Source organism: Nerophis lumbriciformis, linkage group LG39, assembly GCF_033978685.3.
Source record: "Nerophis lumbriciformis linkage group LG39, RoL_Nlum_v2.1, whole genome shotgun sequence".
Taxonomy (NCBI): Eukaryota; Metazoa; Chordata; class Actinopteri; order Syngnathiformes; family Syngnathidae; genus Nerophis; species Nerophis lumbriciformis.
Genome location: NC_084586.2, coordinates 13,487,833 through 13,510,026, shown reverse-complemented (window position 1 = coordinate 13,510,026; position 22,194 = coordinate 13,487,833). Strand labels below are relative to the sequence as shown.

At 39.4% G+C, this 22,194-nt stretch overlaps 1 protein-coding gene across 1 annotated transcript in view; it reads left to right on the top strand.

Moving 5' to 3' along the window:
• LOC133577875 (melanopsin-A-like) overlaps window positions 1–22,194 on the top strand; it is a 134,720-nt gene that overhangs the window by 85,012 nt on the left and 27,514 nt on the right. Inside the window, exons 5-6 of the mRNA XM_061931970.1 lie at window positions 11,776–11,947; window positions 12,031–12,192. Of these exons, the coding sequence (XP_061787954.1) occupies window positions 11,776–11,947; window positions 12,031–12,192 (334 nt within the window). The remainder of the gene's footprint in view (window positions 1–11,775; window positions 11,948–12,030; window positions 12,193–22,194) is intronic.

The following is a 22,194-nucleotide window of genomic DNA, read 5'->3' as shown; positions in this document are numbered from 1 at the left end:
AAGAATTGCCACCCCAGCCCGTCGCCTCTCACTGCTGGCAACGCCAGAGTGGAAGAGAGTCCAGCCCCTCTCGAGAGAACTGGTTCCAGAGCCCTTGCTGTGCGTCGAGGTGAGTCCGACTATATCCAACCGGAACTTCTCTACCTCGCGCACTAGCTCAGGCTCCTTCCCCCCCAGCGAGGTGACGTTCCACGTCCCAAGAGCTAGCTTCTGTAGCCGAGGATCGGACCGCCAAGTGCCCTGCCTTCGGCTACCGCCCAGCTCACATTGCACCCGACCTCTATGGCCCCTGCTATGGGTGGTGAGCCCATTGGAGGGGGGACCCACGTTGCCTCTTCGGGCTGTGCCCGGCCGGGCCCCATGGGGACAGGCCCGGCCACCAGGCGCTCGCCATCGTGCCCCAACTCCGGGCCTGGCTCCGGAGGGGGGCCCCGGTGACCCGCGTCCGGGCGAGGGAAATCTGAGTCTCGGTTCTTGCATTTCCATAGAAGTCTTCGAGCTGCTCTTTGTCTGATCCCTCACCTAGGACCTGTTTGTCTTGGGAGACCCTACCAGGGGGCATACATTTTTTTTAAATTAATAAATATATTTATTTTTAGGTAAGATAAACATAATAATACAATTTATCTCTAGTCTGGATGATTTAGTTCTTGTCACCCTGTTTTCCTCCCGTCATAAGGAAAGGGCTGTCCTCACTCAGGTCCGCATGGAGCTGGAGGGGGCGTGGCCTCCAGCTCCGGTTGAAAATCGGGAGATTTTCAGGAGAATATTTGTCCCGGGAGGTTTTCGGGAGAGGCGCTGAATTTCGGGAGCCTCCCGGAAAATTCGGGAGGGTTGGCAAGTATGCAGTAAGAAAACAACAAAATATACATTTTTTGATTATTTATTTACCAAATTTGTAAACAATGGCTTTATCCTTTTATACATTGGGAACACTATAATAATTCTGCTCACGTTAATCAACACTAAACTGCCTCAAGTTGTTGCTCAGATTAAATAAAATGACAAAACTTTTATTTTACATATAAAAAGTGCAACATTAAACAGTTTCAAGTCAACTCATCATGCTTAATTTATTACAGCATTTGGGAAGCCTGCAGTTGATTTATTATGTAAATGTTATATTTTTATCAACATGTGATAGCAGGGACCCTGCCATTCAAAACTAAGCTGCTACATTACTAATGATTAAAGGGGAACATTATCACAATTTCAGAATGGTTAAAACCATTAAAAATCAGTTCCCAGTGGCTTATTATATTTTTCGAAGTTTTTTTCAAAATTTTACCCATCACGCAATATCCCTAAAAAAAAGCTTCAAAGTGCCTGATTTTAACCACCCGTCCATTTTCCTGTGACGTCACATAGTGAAGCCAACACAAACAAACATGGCGGAAAGAACAGCAAGCTATAGCGACATTAGCTCGGATTCAGACTCGGATTTCAGCGGCTTAAGCGATTCAACAGATTACGAATGTATTGAAACGGATGGTTGTAGTGTGGAGGCAGGTAGCGAAAACGAAATTGAAGAAGAAACTGAAGCTATTGAGCCATATCGGTTTGAACCGTATGCAAGCGAAACCGACGAAAACGACACGGCAGCTAGCGACACAGGAGAAAGCGAGAACGAATTTGGCGATCGCCTTCTAACCAACGATTGGTATGTGTTTGTTTGGCATTAAAGGAAACTAACAACTATGAACTAGGTTTACAGCATATGAAATACATTTGGCAACAACATGCACTTTGAGAGTGCAGACAGCCCTATTTTCATCAATTAATATATTCTGTAGACATACCCTCATCCGCGCTCTTTTCCTGAAAGCTGATCTGTCCAGTTTTGGAGTTGATGTCAGCAGGCCAGGGAAGCTAGGGTCGATAGGGGGTTTAGCTCGGTCGTCTGCGGGAACAAACTGCCGCCATTGCTTGCCGTGCTACCGAGGTCCTTTGTCCCTGAATTGCTCACACACTCCGGCAGATTCAATGGGGGTCTGGCGGCAGATTTCTTTGACTTTATCGTTGGAAATGCATCTGCTTTGAGTGTCGCAGGATATCCACACATTCTTGCCATCTCTGTCGTAGCATAGCTTTCGTCGGTAAAGTGTGCGGAACAAACGTCCAATTTCTTGCCACTTTCGCATCTTTGGGCCACTGGTGCAACTTGAATCCGTCCCTGTTCGTGTTGTTGCACCCTCCGACAACACACCGACGAGGCATGATGTCTCCAAGGTACGGAAAACAGTCGAAAAAACGGAAAATAACAGAGCTGATTTGAGAAAATGGCGGATTTCTTCCCGATGTTTCACGTTGTGACGTCATCGCTCCGAGAGCGAATATTAGAAAGGCGTTTAATTCGCCAAAATTCACCCATTTAGAGTTCGGAAATCGGTTAAAAAAATATATGGTCTTTTTTCTGCAACATCAAGGTATATATTGACGCTTACATAGGTCTGGTGATAATGTTCCCCTTTAAACAGTTTCAAGTCAACTCATCATGCTTAATTTATTACAGAATTTGGGAAGCCTGTAGTTGATTTATTATGTAAATTTTTATCAACATGTGATAGCAGGGACCCTGCCATTCAAAACTAGGCTGCTGCATTACTAATGATTAATGTAACTATAGCTGAAAAAAATAGCAATAGGAGAGACTATTCATCCCTGAACACCATGGAGTTCATGTAGGCTTAATGATGCAGTTACATTATTATATCAACTATCAGAGACAGAAACTCTTCATTTAACATAATGTCCTTTTTTGCTACTTCAACACAGCTCAATCAACACAGAAAAAAGTAAAGTGAAATAACAGACAGACAGGGCTTTTCTGTCCGTAACACACACACACACACACGCAGAAGGAAGCGGAACAGCTTGTTAAGACTTTAGCTCAGGCTTACTTAATATGTTCGTGTGGAAACTTGTTCGAAACACCTCCGAACCAAACCAAAACCCCCGTACCGAAATGGTTCAATACAAATACACGTACCGTTACACCCCTAGTAAAAGTAGTAAAGTAATTAGTAGAACCTTCTTTATGTTTTTTCATGGCACATGGTACTACAATACGATAAGAGACCTGAGCCGTTGTTTATCAATACTCGTATGGGAAGAAAATCATTTCTGTAATTGCTGGGGCTGCCGGAGATTGAGGGAAATCAGGGGGAAGAAGACAACAAGAGAGATACTAGTTCATTACAACCTGTTTGGTGCAATAAAGCAGCAGTACACAGGGACAAAGCTAAAGGACCTCGAACACAGCCCTGGGGATCACTAAAAGCTTATTTATTCTCTCTGATTCCAAATGGATTTTCTTCTTAAATCCAATTATTACTTTTTTCATGTCCCGCATGCACTTACACATCTGAGTTGCTATTTCCATTCGCTATGATTAGACTTAAATCAAAGAATGATTTATTTATGCAACCTGCATAACATAGCAGTTACATTAGTTGCAAGTCGTTTTCTTCAACAAAAAAACCTACTTGCACATGCCACTAGAGGGCGTAACAAGACAGACTTTCAGTAGTTAATACTTGAGTACGGACCGAATAATTGCTCGTAATTTATATGCCACGAAAAATAATAGTGTGTTACGTGATAAAGCAGTATTTTCCAGGACTATAAGGCGCCTCAGCCTTCCCGGTAAGGTCTATTCAGGTGTACTGGAGAGGAGGCTACGCCGGATAGTCGAACCTCGGATTCAGGAGGAACAGTGTGGTTTTCGTCCTGGTCGTGGAACTGTGGACCAGCTCTATACTCTCGGCAGGGTCTTTGAGGGTGCATGGGAGTTTGCCCAACCAGTCTACATGTGCTTTGTGGACTTGGAGAAGGCATTTGACCGTGTCCCTCGGGAAGTCCTGTGGGGAGTGCTCAGAGAGTATGGGGTATCGGACTGTCTGATTGTGGCTGTCCGCTCCCTGTATGATCAGTGCCAGAGCTTGGTCCGCATTGCCGGTAGTAAGTCGGACACGTTTCCAGTGAGGGTTGGACTCTGCCAAGGCTGCCCTTTGTCACCGATTCTGTTCATAACTTTTATGGACAGAATTTCTAGGCGCAGTCAAGGCGTTGAGGGGATCTGGTTTGGTGGCTGCAGGATTAGGTCTCTGCTTTTTGCAGATGATGTGGACCTGATGGCTTCATCTGGCCAAGATCTTCAGCTCTCACTGGATCGGTTCGCATCCCAGTCGTGAAGCGACTGGGATGAGAATCAGCACCTCCAAGTCCGAGTCCATGGGTCTCGCCCGGAAAAGGGTGGAGTGCCATCTCCGGGTTGGGGAGGAGACCCTGCCCCAAGTGGAGGAGTTCAAGTACCTAGGAGTCTTGTTCACGAGTGAGGGAAAAGTGGATCGTGAGATCGACAGGCGGATCGGTGCGGCGTCTTCAGTAATGCGGACGCTGTATCGATCCGTTGTGGTGAAGAAGGAGCTGAGCCGGACGGCAAAGCTCTCAATTTACCGGTCGATCTACGTTCCCATCCTTACCTATGGTCATGAGCTTTGGGTTATGACCGAAAGGACAAGATCACGGGTACAGGCGGCCGAAATGAGTTTCCTCCGCCGGGTGGCAGGGCTCTCCCTTAGAGATAGGGTGAGAAGCTCTGCCATCCGTGGGGAGCTCAAAGTAAAGCCACTGCTCCTCCACATCGAGAGGAGCCAGATGAGGTGGTTCGGGCATCTGGTCAGGATGTCCGACCGGTAGGAGGCCACGGGGAAGACCCAAGACACGTTGGGAAGACTATGTCTCCCGGCTGGCCTGGGAACGCCTCGGGATCCCCCGGGAGGAGCTGGACGAAGTGGCTGGGGAGAGGAAAGTTTGGGCTTCCCTGCTTAGGCTGCTGCCCCCGCGACTCGACCTCGGATAAGCGGAAGAAGATGGATGGATGGATGGATTTAAGGCGCACTTAAAATGCTTTTTTTTCTTCAAAACTCAACAGTGTGCCTTATAACCCGGTGCGCTTAATCTACAGTTTTGCTTACCAACCTTGAAGCAATTTTATTTGGTACACGGTGTAATGATAAGTGTACAGTATGTCTTTATTATGTAAATAATGCTGTATAATAGACTGTATTTATACTATTCACATGTAAAAATACTAGGGCTGCGAATCTGTGGGTGTCCCACGATTCGATTCAATATCGATTCTTGGGGTCAGGAATCGATTATAAATCGATTTTTTTCGATTCAATGTGATTCTCGATTCAAAAACGATATTTTCCCGATTCAAAAGGATTCTCTATTCATTGAATACATAGGATTTCAGCAGGATCTACCCCAGTCTGCTGACATGCAAGCAGAGTAGTAGATTTTTGTAAAAAACTTTTATAATTGTAAAGGACAATGTTTTATCAACTGATTGCAATAATGTAAATTTGTTGTAACTATTAAATGAACCAAAAATATGACTTATTTTATCTTTGTGAAAATATTGGACACAGTGCGTTGTCAAGCTTATGAGATGTGATGCAAGTGTAAGCCACTGTGACACTATTGTTCATTTTTTATTTTTTTATAAATGTCTAATGATAATGTCAATGAGGGATTTTTAATCACTGCTATGTTGAAATTGTGACTAATATTGATAATATTCATTTTTGTTTCACTACTTTTGGATTGTTCTGTGTCGTGTTTGTGTTTCCTCTCAATTGCTCTGTTTATTGCAGTTCTGAGTGTTGCTGGGTCGGCTTTGGTTTTGGAATTGGATTGCAATGTTGTGGTATTGCTGTGTATTGTTTTGTTGGATTGATTAATTTAAATTTTTTTTAAATAAATAAGTAAATAAATACAAAATAAAAAAATCGATTTTTAAAAAAATGAGAATCGCACAACGTGAGAATCGCGAATCGAATTCGAATCGATTTTTTCCCGTAACCCTAAAAAATACCTAAGTGTTTATTGTCTATTGTGAGCGAACTGTGGTGATGAATTTCCCCCAGGGATCAATAAAGTACTTTCTATTCTATTCTATTCTCTACAAGTGTATGTCAACTTTTGGCCACGACTGTATATATATATATATATATATATATATATATATTTATGAGGTAGATCACCTCAACTTGGTCTTTTTAAAAAGTAGCTCGCCAAAGTAACTACAGCGAGTACTTTTCTTTAGTATTTTTGTCGACAAATGTCACAAAGACATATTTGAAAACGTGACTAAAAAATGTGAGCACAATAAACTACGTAAAGAGCAGCGGCACACAGAGGCCTGAGGATTTGCAAAGGTTAGTATGCTCTCCGATTCCAAAAAGGATTTGTTCTTAAATCCATGCAATACCTGAACAGATATATGTACGAGTATATGAATGTTGACCTGAGAGATTATCTTCCAATGAGATGATGGATCTTTTCCACATCACTGGGCTTGCAGAACAACAACTCACCATGTAAGAAACATAATGTATGGCTTCCCTGAGCTGATTGCCATGTGATGTGTAAAAGCCCCAGTGTTGCGATAGCGTTGTTTAGTTGCGTGTCAGCGAAGCCTTCTCGCGGCGTGTGTTTTTTTTTTTTTTTATGCGGACGTTAGGCGTTCTGAGTGGAAGGAGCCTCCGGGCGTGCGTGCAGAAACAACATCAAGAGTCGTCCCGGTTGAAATATTATTTCCTCGGTTTGATTTGTACTCGCAGACCCTTTGATCTGGGGAGGAAAGCGCCGAGTCGAGCATGTCAGTCAGTACTGGAAAACTGCAATGTTGGCTGGGGAGAGCAAATACAGTCGGATTAAAGAAGGTGTTCTGGAAAACATACGCGAAAAAGTCGAGCGGAACTTTTGAGTTTTTTTGTGATTTTGTTTGCTTCCTGTTTTATTCCAATTATAAATAATAAATGGGTTGTACTTGTATAGCGCTTTTCTACCTTCAAGGTACTCAAAGCGCTTTGACACTACTTCCACATTTACCCATTCACACACACATTCACACACTGATGGAGGGAGCTGCCATGCAAGGCGCTAACCAGCACCCATCAGGAGCAAGGGTGAAGTGTCTTGCTCAGGACACAACGGACATGACGAGGTTGGTACTAGGTGGGGATTGAACCAGGGACCCTCGGGTCGCGCACGGCCATACTTCCACTGCGCCACGCCGCCCATAATTACAAACTAAATGTGGGATGTAAATAATAATGGAAGTATAATTGTTTGTATATAGTATATAATTGGTACAAAGGTTTAACTAACACGTGTACAAGGATATTCCACATGTCTTTACTGTGTATATAATTGAACAGTGTTTATGTTGTGTACAAAGTGTATTTATAATATGTTGTGCAAAGGAAATTTCCTAATTTTTGGAAGCTCATCTTGGATTTGACATTGTTTATAGCAGGGGTGCTCAATACGTCGATCGCGATCTACCAGTCGATTAGGTAGTATTGGTAGATCGCATTACATTATTTTTTTTAAATAAAATAATTTTTTTTTTTTTTTTTTTTTCAATTGACATGGTCTATACCAGGGGCCGCATACTGCATACTTGCCAACCTTGAGACCTCCGATTTCGGGAGGTGGGGGGAGGGGGTGGGCGTGGTCGGGGTGAGAGGGGGCGTGGTTGGGGGCGTGGCTAAAAGGGGAGTATATTTACAGCTAGAATTCACCAAGTCAAGTATTTCATATATATATATATATATATATATATATATATGTATAACAAATACTTGACGTTCAGTGAATTCTAGCTATATATATATATATATATATATATATATATATATATATATATATATATATATATATATATATATATATATATATATATTTATTAATTTTATTACATATATATATATATATATATATATATATATATATATATATATATATATATATATAAAATAAATACTTGAATTTCAGTGTTCATTTATTTACGCATATACACACACATAACACTCATCTACTCATTGTTGAGTTAAGGGTTGAATTGTCCATCCGTGTTCTATTCTCTGTCACTATTTTTCTAACCATGCTGAACTCTGATGATGCATTGATGTGTGGCACGCACAAAAGTGCTTTCATCAAATGCACTAGATGGCAGTATTGTCCTGTTTAAGAGTGTCACAACATTGCTGTTTACGGCAGACGAACTGCTTTACGGTATACAAAAACGTGACTGCTGTTGTTGTGTGTTGTTGCCGCGCTGGGAGGACGTTAATGAACCTGCCTAACAATAAACCCATATAAGAAACCAAGAACTCGCCCTCCATCATTCTACAGTTATAACGTGATTGGGCAGGTATGCTGGTTATATTGTGGGTTAGCGGACTCAGATCCTCATGGACCTGAGTCCGCCTGAATTTCGGGAGATTTTCGGGAGAAAATTTGTCCCGGGAGGTTTTCGGGAGAGGCGCTGAATTTCGGGAGTCTCCCGGAAAATCCGGGAGGGTTGGCAAGTATGGCATACTGAAAAGTCAAGTATGAGGGTGGCATTTTGTTATTTCTTTATCTTAAAAAAATCTAAAAAAGATATTATATATAAAGACACAACTTTGTGTAAGCTTTATATTTTATTCCTATGAATTATTAGTTAGAACAATTCAGCTTTTTCTCATTAGATTCCATTTCTTTTTGCTCTTTTTTCTTACTTTTTTAATCTTTTCTATTGTAAGAATATAATAATAATAATAATATAATATAATATGATTGTGTAACTGCATAACCTATTGTGTCAAAAATTATACAAAAATATGAATGTTTAATTACACATTTACCAGTGTTTATTATTGTTGATTTTAATTAATTAATTAATTTTTCAGTATCATTTGTATGTTTAATAACTAACAAAATTTTGTGTACATTTTTATTTTATTTTGGAGAAACTTTAATACTTTAGATCAAGGGTGTGTAAACTTTTTTCACCAAAAGCCGCATAATTTTGACGTCTTTCTATTTAACAAAAAAATGCTATAAACAGATGTTATATATATATATATATATATATATATATATATATATATATTATCACACAAAATGTTGTCTTTAAATATATATATATATATATTTAAAGACAACATTTTGTGTGATATATATATATATATTTAAAGACAAATTAAAAACATATTGTTTCTCATTACCTTCTGATATTTTGTTGTTTTTTGCTAAATTTTTACTGTTAGTTTTTTTTTTTGTGCTCTTTTTTCTTATTTCTTATTAATTAAAAACATCATTTTTTCTCTCATTACCTTCTGATATTTTACTGTTTTTTTGTTAAATTTTTACTGTTATTTTATTTATTTTTTGCTTTTTTCTTACTTTTTAAATATTTTCTCCTGTAAGAATGTAATAATAATAATAATAATAATTATATTAATAATAATAATAATAATAGGGTCCAGCCACCCCCGCGACACCGAGACACACAAGCGGTAGAAAATGGATGGATGGGTGGATAAAAATAATAATAACAATATGATTGTGTAACTCCCTAACCTATTGCGTCCAAAATTCTGCCTGTACAAAAATATTAATGTTTAGTTACACATTTACCAGTGTTTATTATTGTTGTTTTTAATTAATACATTTTTCAGCATTATTCGTATGTTTCATTTACTAACTAAATTGTGTGTATATTTTTATTTTACTTTATTTTGGAGAGACTTTAATATTTTAGATGAAGGGTGTGTAAACTTTTTCCACCAAAAGCCGCATAATTTTTATGTTTTTTTATTTAGCAAAAAATGCTATAAACATATATTATATATATTTAAAGACAACATTTTGTGTTATAAGTGATTAAGTATAATAATAATATTTAAAAACATCATTTTTTTTCTCATTACCTTCTAATGTTTTGCTGTTTTTTGTTAAATTTTTACTGTTAGTTTTTTTTGCTTTTTTAATCTTTTCTCCTGTAAGAATGTAATAATAATAATAATAATAATAATAATAATAGGGTCCAGCCACCCCCGCGACACCGAGACACACAAGCGGTAGAAAATGGATGGATGGGTGGATAAAAATAATAATAATAATATGATTGTGTAACTCCCTAACATATTGCGTCCAAAATTCTGCCTGTACAAAAATATGAATGTTTAGTTACACATTTACCAGTGTTTATTATTTTTGTTTTTAATTAATACATTTTTCAGCATTATTCGTATGTTTCATTTACTAACTAAATTGTGTGTATATTTTTATTTTACTTTATTTTGGAGAGACTTTGATATTTTGGATGAAGGTTGTGTAAACTTTTTCCACCAAAGGCCGCATAATTTTGATGTTTTTTAATTTAACAAAAAATGCTATAAGCAGATATTATATATATTTAAAGACAACATTTTGTGTTATAAGTGATTAAGTATATTATTAATAATTAAAAACATAATTTTTTTTTCTCATTACTTTCTGATATTTTGCTGTTTTTTGTTACATTTTTACTGTTTTTTTTTTTGTTGTTGTTCTTTTTTCTTACTTTTTAAATCTTTTCTCCTGTAAGAATGTAATAATAATGATAATAATAATAATAATAATAATAATGTCCAGCCACCCCTGCGACACCGAGACACACAAGCGGTAGAAAATGGATGGATAAAAAAAATAATAATAATAATAATATGATTGTGTAACTCCCTAACATATTGCGTCAAAAATTCTGCCTGTACAAAAATATGAATGTGTAGTTACACATTTACCAGTGTTTATTATTGTTGTTTTTAATTCATTCATTTTTCAGCATTATTTGTATTTTTAATTAACTAACAAAATTTTGAGACTTTAATATATATGTTATATATATTTAAAGACAACATTTTGTGTTATAACTGATTAAGTATATTAATAATAATTCAAAACATCAGTTTTTTTCTCATTACCTTCTGATAGTTTGCTGTTTTTTGTTACATTTTTACTGTTGGTTTTTTTTTCAACAATTTGCGGGCCAACAAAACTCGGTCTGCGGGCCAGACTTTGGACATCCCAAGGTCTATACTGTAAATGCTCAAAATATAACCTATTAACTATAGGTAATTAATTATAGCTAATTAGTTATAGCCAATTAGTCATAGTGTTTAGGACTGGTACACATAAAACAACGTTGTCATTAGTGGTTTAACGAAACACATATTTTTCAAAATGTCTATATTTTTCACCGAAAATACAAACCCCCAAAACCAGTGAAGTTAACCAAATTTGAATGCCCGTGACCTTCGGTCCCTCAGGCATCAAAAAGCGACATCGGTGTGTAAAGGATATCACCACATGGGCTCAGGAACACTTCAGAAAACCACTGTCGGTAACTACGGTTTGTCGCTACATCTGTTATCGGGTCAGAATATTCCTGTTAGAATAATTGTATTTAAGTTATCACAAAAACTTTGTGTTGAAATGAGTTCCCAGCGAGAAGACCAAAAGCTGTCTTTGAACCTACCAAGAGTAAGGCTCGTAAAACTCCACTGTAAGGGGAGGCGTACAATCTTTTGGCAGAGGGTAATGACACTGTACAAGGGTACAGATGTCCAAGCGTCTCTCCTCAAATTGAGCCAATTCTGTCTCTGTTTAATTCTTTGCTTCTTGTCTTGTTTAATAGATGTCATCAGTGTTTGAATCTGACAATTCCGAATAGCGTGTTTACATGAAGCATTTTTATTTTTGATCTGATTGAACGTGAGCAGCATTTTAAAACGTATGCTGATCATACTTTAAATGCGGATACTGCCATCTTGTGAAGTTAATAAAGGAGGTCGCAGATGTTACCAGTTTTCGACGGAGCGCTAATCAGGACTTAGCGGTTATTGAATACTTTGTGGAAACAGGACTACACTAAACAAATGTGTCTTCCAGGTGCTTACGTCCCAGAGGGTCTAATGACGTCTTGTTCCTGGGACTACATCACCTTCACGCCCTCGGTGCGCTCCTACACCATGCTGCTCTTCACCTTCGTCTTCTTCATCCCGCTCGCCATCATCGTCTTCTGCTACTGCTGCATCTTCCGGGCCATCCGACACACCACCCGGTGAGTGCCAGGCCCAGAAGGTAACCAACCGCACGCCACCAGAACGCGCTCTCTGAACGCCGGCTCCTGAACTGCCTCGACAGGGCCTTCGAGAAGATCAACAGCGGGGGCACCAGGGAGTCTGCTAAGAGGTTCCACAGGATGAAGAGCGAGTGGAAGATGGCCAAGATTGCATTGATCGTCATCATGTTCTTTATCATCTCCTGGGCGCCGTACTCCTGCGCGGCCCTAACCGCCTTCGCCGGGTACGTGTCGCCTCTCACGTGGTCGCTGGGCCACTTGTTGCTAGACCGAATTCCGTTTTATTTATTTAGCAACAATTCACACAGCAAAATATATCAATCAATCAATCAAAGTTTATTTATATAGCCCTAAATCACGAGTGTCTCAAAGGGCTGCACAACGACATCCTCGGCTCAGATCCCACAACAGGGCAAGAAAAAACTCAACCCAATGGGACCACCACTGGAAACTTGGGGCTTCAGCTGAAGAACAGAACGGCCGACTTTGACTGTTTTTCGCTGGCTTTGGATGAGAGCTGCGATGTACTTGACACCGCCCAGCTGCTCATCTTCTTACGTGGCGATTGGTGCAATGGACGTCGAGTAAATCTGGTGGGCAAGTAATTTTTATCGGGGGCCGCATGAGCAACCCGAGCACTGCTGGAGGGCCACACCGACAATATTTCAATTAAATTATTTTTGATATACCGTAAAATAAATAATAATAATAATAATAATAATTTCATTTAACCTAACTTAACTTTATACAAAAGCAGATTGCTTTTGATGGTTTTATTTTTAACACCGTCTTACACAACACTTCCTGATGTATAATAATACAATGCAAAAATGTCAATTTCTGTCACTTTATCCTGCATCCTCTTTAAAAGTCCAACATTTTTCCCCGTCAGATTTGGACGACCATCTGTTGTCACACCTGCCAGCTTGTCCCGTTTCAGTCCTAACATGTCCAAACACGCATTTACCTATGTCAGGGGTCGGCAACCCGCGGCTCCGGAGCCGCATGCGGCTCTTTGATCACTCTGATGCGGCTCAGCAGCTTACTTGCTGAACCCCCCCAATTTTCCCGTGAGACTTCCGGATTTCAGTGCCTCTCGCAGAAAACTCCCGGGATTAATATTCACCGATTCTCACCCTTATGGCTATAATAAGGGCGTGCTATGATGGTACAACATTTGTCGCCCTCTACAATCTGTATTAGCAGCGTGCCAGCCCAACACTTGTTATACCATATACATCTTCTGCTTGCACACGTACGTGACAGCAAGGCATACTTGGTCAACAGCCACAACATAAACACAACAGAACAAACACCCAGAATCCCATGCAGCTCTGACTCTTCCGGGCTACATTATACACCCCTGCTACCACCAACCCCCCCTCCCCCCCTCTCTCTGTGCGTCGGTTGAGGTGGGTGGGGTTTGGTAGCGGGGGTGTATAATGTATCCCGGAAGAGTTAGGGCTGCATGGGATTCTGGGTATTTGTCCTGTTGTGTTTATGTTGTGTTACGGTGCAGATGTTCTCCCGAAATGTGTTTGTCATTCTTGTTTGGTGTGGGTTCACAGTGTGGCGCATTATTAGTAAGAGTGTTAAAGTTTTTTTTTATACCGCCACCGTCAGTGTGACCTGTGTGGTTGTTGAACAAGTATGCCTTGCTGTTACCTAAGTGAGTAAGCGGAAGCCCCATACAACGTGCGTCTGATCAGGCACGCTGACTGTAGTGGGTGCTATATGCTGTACCATCACGGCACGCATGACGCTGACAAGCGCCATTCATTTAAAACCTGCGTGCCCCACCAGCTTTCAAATTCCACATAAAGGTGTGGGCAGCGTGTCTGAGACCCCTGGTTATACCTAGCACAAAGCAAAAAAAAAACTTTGTATGCAGTGTTATTTCATTTAAAATTTCAAAAAATGTTTGCGGATCCCATTGTTTTCTATAATTTGTGAAACTGGTCAAAATGGCTCTTTGACTGGTAAAGGTTGCCGACCCCTGACCTATGTGAACAAGTCATTACCTGTGGTTGTCTCTTTAATTGACTGCATGGCTGCCAGCTCCTCCGTGATTTGAAAGTCTGCAGTTATCCCACGTAAGAAGATGAGCAGCTGGGCGGTGTCACGTACATCGCAGCTCTCATCCAAAGCCAGCGAAAAACAGTCAAAGTCGGCCGTTCTGTTCTTCAGCTGAAGCTCCAAGTTTCCAGCGATGGTCTCGACCCGCCTCGTTACAGTGCGTCGGGAGAGTGACACGTTCTCAAATGCGCCCCTCTTCTCCGGGCATATCAGCGCAACAGAGTCCAATAAGCACTCCTTAATAAACTCTCCGTCAGAAAACGCCTTACTTTTTCTGGCGATTTTGTGAGAAATGACGAAACTTGTCCTGACAGCTGCATCTCTGGGGGTGTGAAATTTGGCAAAAAGTCCTTGTTGGGTTTGCAGTTTTACCATCAACGCATCAGCCTCCCTTGCGCGCGCTTCATCAGACAGATTCCGGTATTTTTCCTCGTGCTTCGTCGTGTAGTGGCGATTCAAATGATATTCTTTAAACACAGCAACCTGTGTACCACACATTAAGCACACGGCTTTACCTTTAATTTCTGTAAAGAAATACTTGGCAATCTATGTCTTGTTGAAAACACGCCATTCGTCATCAACTTTTCTCTTTTTAGTGTCTCGGGGGTAACCGGGCATCACTTGTCGCTGTGCACCTTCACTCACAGGTTACACACGCCCATAAATAACACTTTTCAAAATAAAAGCAGCACAGTTGTATTGCACGCACGATATAGATCCATCCATCCATTTTCTACCGCTTATTCCCTTCGGGGTCGCGGGGGGCGCTGGAGCCTATCTCAGCTACAATCGGGCGGAAGGCGGGGTACACCCTGGAGAAGTCGCCGCCTCATCGCAGGGCCAACACAGATAGACATAGATGTTTTTTTAAATTTATTTTGTAATTTGTGATTGCCGCTGTTCACATTCACTCACAATCGCGCACGAGCATAGTCCACACGGAAGTAATACAAATAACGCTTTTCAAAACAAAAGCAGCACCGTTGTATTGCACACTCGACATAGATACTTTTTTAAATTTATTTTGTAAGGCACAATAATGTGTTAATTCCACGACTGTATATATCGGTATCGGTTGATATCGGAATCGGTAATTAAGAGTTGGACAATATCGGAATATCGGATATCGGCAAAAAAGCTATTATCGGACATCTCTAATTTTTTTTTTATTGCAAACAGTCGATCCGACATCAAAACATTTAACGACACTTTCTCAAACCAATCACACACTTTTCCGTCTTCAAAATAAAAGCGCAGGCTATACATCCGGTTTAACTACTTTAGGGTTTCTCCTTAATGTACGGGCTTCATATTAGCTGCCACGCCTAACAAAATAAAGTAATATTGTCACGACTGGGACTGTGGCGTGGTTTGTTCTCCCGAGGTGCAAAAGATTTGGACCATACGTGGCGTGAAGGGGAGTACATGATTTATTTAAACACTATAACTACAAAAAAAAAGAAGGATCAAACAAAAGGCGCGCACAGGGGCGGAAGTACAAAACTTGACTATAAACAAAAAACTTGCACAAAGGCAGAAACTAGTGATGGGTCCGGCAACACCGATGCATCGGCGCATTCGTCGAGCTCATAGAGCAAAACCCTGTGTCGATGCGCGTACCGCTTTTAGAAAGTCACGTGACCGATCATGAGCTGTTTTGGTCACGTGACCGATACGCGAACTGTGTCGCACTGACGCCTCCTCTGTGCCCTGTGAGCGGCTCTTTTCTACAGCCGGAGAAATAATAACTAAGAAGAGAAATCGTCTAAAATGTAATACGTCGGAAAAACTTTTTTTTTTTATTGATAAAAATGTGTAAAAAAATAAAATTAAAAAAATTCCCAGTCCACAATCATCCACAACACGTTCTCTTAGATTTCCATGTTATGATACATGTTCACATTATTTATTGACTGTATCTAAAAAAGATACAAATATATTTTTATTTAAATGAAGATATGAAATAATCCTAAATGAAATACAATGACTTGGTTTATATTATTGTATATACTAGGGCAGGGGTCACCAACGCGGGGCCCGCGGTCACCAGGTAGCCCGTAAGGACCAGATCAGTCGCCCGCTGGCCTGTTCTAAAAATAGCTCAAAGAGCAGCACTAACCAGTGAGCTGCCTCTATTTTTTAAATTTTATTTATTTACCAGCAATCTGGTCTCGCTTTGCTCGACATTTTTAATTCTAAAAGAGACAAAACTCAAATAGAATTTGAAAATCCAAGAAAATATTTTAAAGACTTGGTCTTCACTTGGAATAAGCGGTAGAAAATGGATGGATGGATGGGTCTTCACTTGTTTAAATAAATTCATTTATTTCTTACTTTGCTTCTTATTACTTTTAGAAATACAATTTTAGAGAAAAAATACAACCTTAAAAATGATTTTAGGATTTTTAAACAAATATACCTTTTTACCTTTTAAATTTCTTCCTCTTCTTTCCTGACAATTTAAATCAATGTTCAAGTAAAAAAAAATTTTTTTATTGTAAAGAATAATAAATATTTTAGCTTCTGGTTTTTCGACGGAGAATATTTGTGAAATATTTCTTCAAACTTACTATGATTAAAATTCAAAACAATTATTCTGGCAAATCTAGAAAATCTGTAGAATCAAATTTAAATCTTATTTCAAAGTATTTTAAATTTCTTTTAAAATTTTTGTTCTGGAAAATCTAGAAGAAATACTGATTTGTCTTTGTTAGAAATATAGCTTGGTCCAATTTGTTAAATATTCTAACAAAGTGCAGATTGGATTTTAACCAATTTAAAACATGTCATCAAAATTCTAAAATGTATACTAATCAGGAAAAATTACTAATGATGTTCCATAAATTATTTTTTTAAGTTTTTCAAAAAGATTCAAATTAGCTAGTTTTTCTCTTCTTTTTGTCGGTTGAATTTTGAAATTTAAAGAGTCGAAATTGAAGATAAACTATGTTTCAAAATTTTATTTTAATTTTTTTCGTGTTTTCCCCTCTTTTAAACCGTTCAATTAAGTGTTTTTTTCATCATTTATTCTCTACAAAAAACCTTCCGTAAAAGGAAAAAAAAAATGTACGACGGAATGACAGACAGAAATACCCATTTTTTTTATATATATAAATGTATTTATTTAACTATTCTTGTTTAAACCACACTTACGTGTAACTTACAAATGACAATATATTTATTTATTTAAGTGTGTATCAAACTGGTAGCCCTTCGCATTAATCAGTACCCAAGAAGTAGTTTTTGGTTTCAAAAAGGTTGGTGACCCCTGTACTAGGGCATAAAATCAGTGTCAGTTGAGTCGGTCCATAGGTTGCCTGTAGGGATTTTTAATGTCCAGCAGATGTCAGTATTTAGTGACACAGTATCGACACAGTATCAATACAGTTTTGCAATGTGTCGAAACGCTTCATGACGCCTCATCAACCCATCACTAGCAGAAACTATGAACAATTAAACAAAACTTGCAAACTATGGCATGAATAAAGAAAACTTACTTGGATGAAAAAACGGCATGAAAAAGCGCAGCAAGGCTCATAAGGGTGTGTTGAGAGTATAAATGCGGGATGTCACCAGAAAGACAAACTGAAAACAATGAACTTAAATACTACAGACATGATTAACAAAAACAGGTGCGTGACTCAAAACGTGACAGGTGAAAACTAATGGGTTGCTATGGTGACAAACAAGAGTGCACAATGAGTCCAAACGTGGAACAGGTGAAACTAATGGGTAATCATGGAAACAAGACAAGGGAGTGAAAAAGCCAGAAACTAAAGAGTCCAATAACTAAACAAAACAAAACATGACTAAAACAAAACATGATTACACAGACATGACAAATATCATGTATTGTAGCGTCCAGGAGAAAACAAACAAAGTCTGACACTCTTTTTAGCTTTTATTGCCAATGTTATGCTGACAACGGGTTCAATTCCAGCAAGTATTTCCTCCGTGCACACACGTCTGCCTCCGTGTTTCACTCCAAGACACACAGCACTTGTTCATTTTCCACCGACACGATGTGTTCACAGACCATGGGAAAAAAATGTGCTTTAAATCTTAATTTCCCCTGAGGGATTATTAAAGTATTTCCGATTCTGGTTCTGATTCTGGAATGACCAGCATAACACAGTAACATACACATTAACACCAGCCCTACGCATGGGTTTGTCTGGAGCGGAGGCAGCGTTTCCGCGCTGTGGACGTTGTTTAATTTATTGTATATACACCCGCGGACAGCGACCTTCACATTTAAGATGACACAGGCAGTTTTTAATGACAGAAAGGCTCCCGGCAACGTGAAGCAAGTGTGACATCAGCTCGCTTTTCGTCACGCACATGGCGCGACACAATCTGAATAGAGGCTCTAAACACGAGTACGGTCGCCAATAACACCAAAAATAGATGCTCGATGTGTTGCTAATCAGTTTTATTAAAGGAAAAGTCACTAAAAATATTGGAAAAATCTCTAGAAGAAAAACAAATAACAGTTTAGTTATCAACAAAGTACACTATTTTGCCAAAAGTACAAACCCCGTTTCCATATGAGTTGAGAAATTGTGTTAGATGTAAATATAAACAGAATACAATGATTTGAAAATTATTTTCAACCCATATTCAATTGAATGCACTACAAAGACAACATATTTGATGTTCAAACTCATAAACTTTATTTATTTTTTGCAAATAATAATTAACTTTAGAATTTGATGCCAGCAACACGTGACAATGTAGTTGGGAAAGGGCATGTTCACCACTGTGTCACATGGCCTTTCCTTTTAACAACACTCAGTAAACGTTTGGGAACTGAGGAGACACATTTTTGAAGCTTCTCAGGTGGAATTCTTTCCCATTCTTGCTTGATGTACAGCTTAAGTTGTTCAACAGTCCGGGGGGTCTACGTTGTGGTATTTTAGGCTTCATAATGTGCCACACATTTTCAATGGGAGACAGGTCTGGACTACAGGCAGGCCAGTCTAGTACCCGCACTCTTTTACTATGAAGCCACGTTGATGTAACACGTGGCTTGGCATTGTCTTGCTGAAATAAGCAGGGGCGTCCATGGTAAATTCGCTTGTTGCTCCAAAACCTGTATGTACCTTTCGGCATTAATGGCGCCTTCACAGATGTGTAAGTTACCCATGTCTTGGGCACTAATACACCCCCATACCATCACAGAAGCTGGCTTTTCAACTTTGCGCCTATAACAATCCGGATGGTTCTTTTCCTCTTTGGTCCGGAGGACACGACGTCCACAGTTTCCAAAAACAATTTGAAATGTGGACTCGTCAGACCACAGAACACTTTTCCACTTTGTATCAGTCCATCTTAGATGAGCTCAGGCCCAGCGAAGCCGACGGCGTTTCTGGGTGTTGTTGATAAACGGTTTTCGCCTTGCATAGGAGAGTTTTAACTTGCACCTGCAGATGGAGCGACCAACTGTAGTTACTGACAGTGGGTTTCTGAAATGTTCCTGAGCCCATGTGGTGATATCCTTTACACACTGATGTCGCCTGTTGATGCAGTACAGCCTGAGGGATCGAAGGTCACGGGCTTAGCTGCTTACGTGCAGTGATTTCTCCAGATTCTCTAAACCCTTTGATGATATTACGGACCGTAGATGGTGAAATCCCTAAATTCCTTGCAATAGCTGGTTGAGAAATGTTGTTCCTAAACTGTTCAACAATTTGCTCACGCATTTGTTGACAAAGTGGTGACCCTCGCCCCATCCTTGTTTGTGAATGACTGAGCATTTCATGGAATCTACTTTTATACCCAATCATGGCACCCACCTGTTCCCAATTAGCCTGCACACCTGTGGGATGTTCCAAATAAGTGTTTGATGAGCATTCCTCAACTTTATCAGTATTTATTGCCACCTTTCCCAACTTCTTTGTCACGTGTTGCTGGCATCAAATTCTAAAGTTAATGATTATTTGCAAAACAAAAAAAAGTTTATCAGTTTGAACATCAAATATGTTGTCTTTGTAGCATATTCAACTGAATATGGGTTGAAAATGATTTTCAAATCATTGTATTCCGTTTATATTTACATCTAACACAATTTCCCAACTCATATGGAAACAGGGTTTGTGTATAAAATCAAGCACTTAGGCATGGAGACTGTTTCTACAAACATTTGTGAAAGAATGGGCCGCTCTCAGTGATTTCCAGCGTAGAACTGTCATAGGATGCCACCTGTGCCACAAATCCAGTCGTGAAATTTCCTCGCTCCTAAATATTCCAAAGTTAACTTTATTATAAGAAAATGGAAGAGTTTGGGAACAACAGCAACTCAGCCACCAAGTGGTAGGCCACGTAAACTGACAGGGAGGGGTCAGCGGATGCTGAAGCGCATAGTGCAAAGACTTTCTGCACAGTCAGTTGCTACAGAGCTCCAAACTTCATGTGACCTTCCAATTAGCCCACGTACAGTACGCAGAGAGCTTCATGGAATGGGTTTCCATGGCCGAGCAGCTGCATCTAAGGCGTACATCACCAAGTCCAATGCAAAGCGTGGGATGCAGTGGTGTAAAGCAGTGGTCCCCAACGGTACCGGTCCGTGGATCGATTGGAACCGGGCCGCACAAGAAATCAAAAAAATATATATATATATATTTTTTTTTTTAAATCAACATAAAAAACACAAGATATCAATATAGACCAATACAGTCTGCAGGGATACAGTCCGTAAGCACTCATGATTGTATGTTTTTTATAAACAAAAAAAAATAAAATAAAATAAAAATACCACCCCCCCCACCCCGGTCCGTGGGACAAATTTTCAAGCGCTGACCGGTTTACATATACGTGCTACTGATTAGCATTAGCCTTTTTACATGGCATTCTCAACAACTTCAAATTTGAAAATCCAAATTGGGGTGGCATAGCTCGGTTGATAGAGCGGCCGTGCCAGCAACTTGAGGGTTCCAGGTTCGATCCCCGCTTCCGCCATCCTAGTCACTGCCGTTGTGTACTTGGGCAAGACACTTTACCCACCTGCTCCCAGTGCCACCCACACTGGTTTAAATGTAACTTAGATATTGGGTTTCACTATGTAAAAGCGCTTTGAGACACTAGAGAAAAGTGCAATTTAAATATAATTCACTTCACTTCACTTCACAAACTAAGATGCACATTACCCAATGGCAAAGACTACTTTCTTTTTTTTTCTTTTCTTTTTTTTTTGTCCTGTCCAGCTTCTCAGGCAAATCATATAGTTGATGTAGATGCCCATGTCGGCTGTTCAGATTTACTTTACAAAAGAGAAGTGTAGGATACTTCTCTTGTTGCCTTATTTGTATTTGACTTTATTAAATGTATTTATATTATCATTTGGTGCAGCCGGGCCGGAGCAGGAGGGGATAGAAAGAGAGAAAAAAGAAGACAGAGGGGGAAATTGTGGGGATTAGACAGAGAGACAAAAACAACAACAGCAAACAACAACAACAACAACAATAGAGCAACATCAGCAAATACGACATGTACAAATATGATGGTAAAAGTAATAGCAAATAAGCAGTTAGCGAAAATAAAAAAATACAGAAATGACAATGAGCATTATTACACTACAAATGGAGCAATACAAATACCAATAGAAATATCACTATTGATAATGAACAATACCAATGCTTTACCTTTATTATCAACAATACAGTTGTTTAAATGCAACAATACATATACGTAATGATAACTTGAGATACGAAAGAATGCAGAAAAATGGAGGGGGAGAAAGAGAAGCAACCTACATTAACCTTGTAGATTGTTATAGTATAAATAGGTTAAGCTTTGTCCGTGTGCCATGTGTTATACCCAGTTTACCCTAGGGCAACAACGAACAACAAAGACTACTTTCTAACTAAACAACTTTGACAAACTGAAATGAATGCATACTTGCATTCCAACAAAACAAGCTTGCCTGATAGAAAGAACTCAAAAGTAAGGCTCCACATTTCAAAATGCACTAGCTCCATGCTAATTTACATATACATGCTACTGATTAACATTAGCCTTTTTACATGGCAATCTCAACAACTTCAAATTTGAAAATCCAAACTAAGATGCACATTGAAATAAAACAGCTGATGTGTAATAAGGCCAATATTACAGTTTAAACACTTTGTAGGACTCAACAAAATAAAACTGGC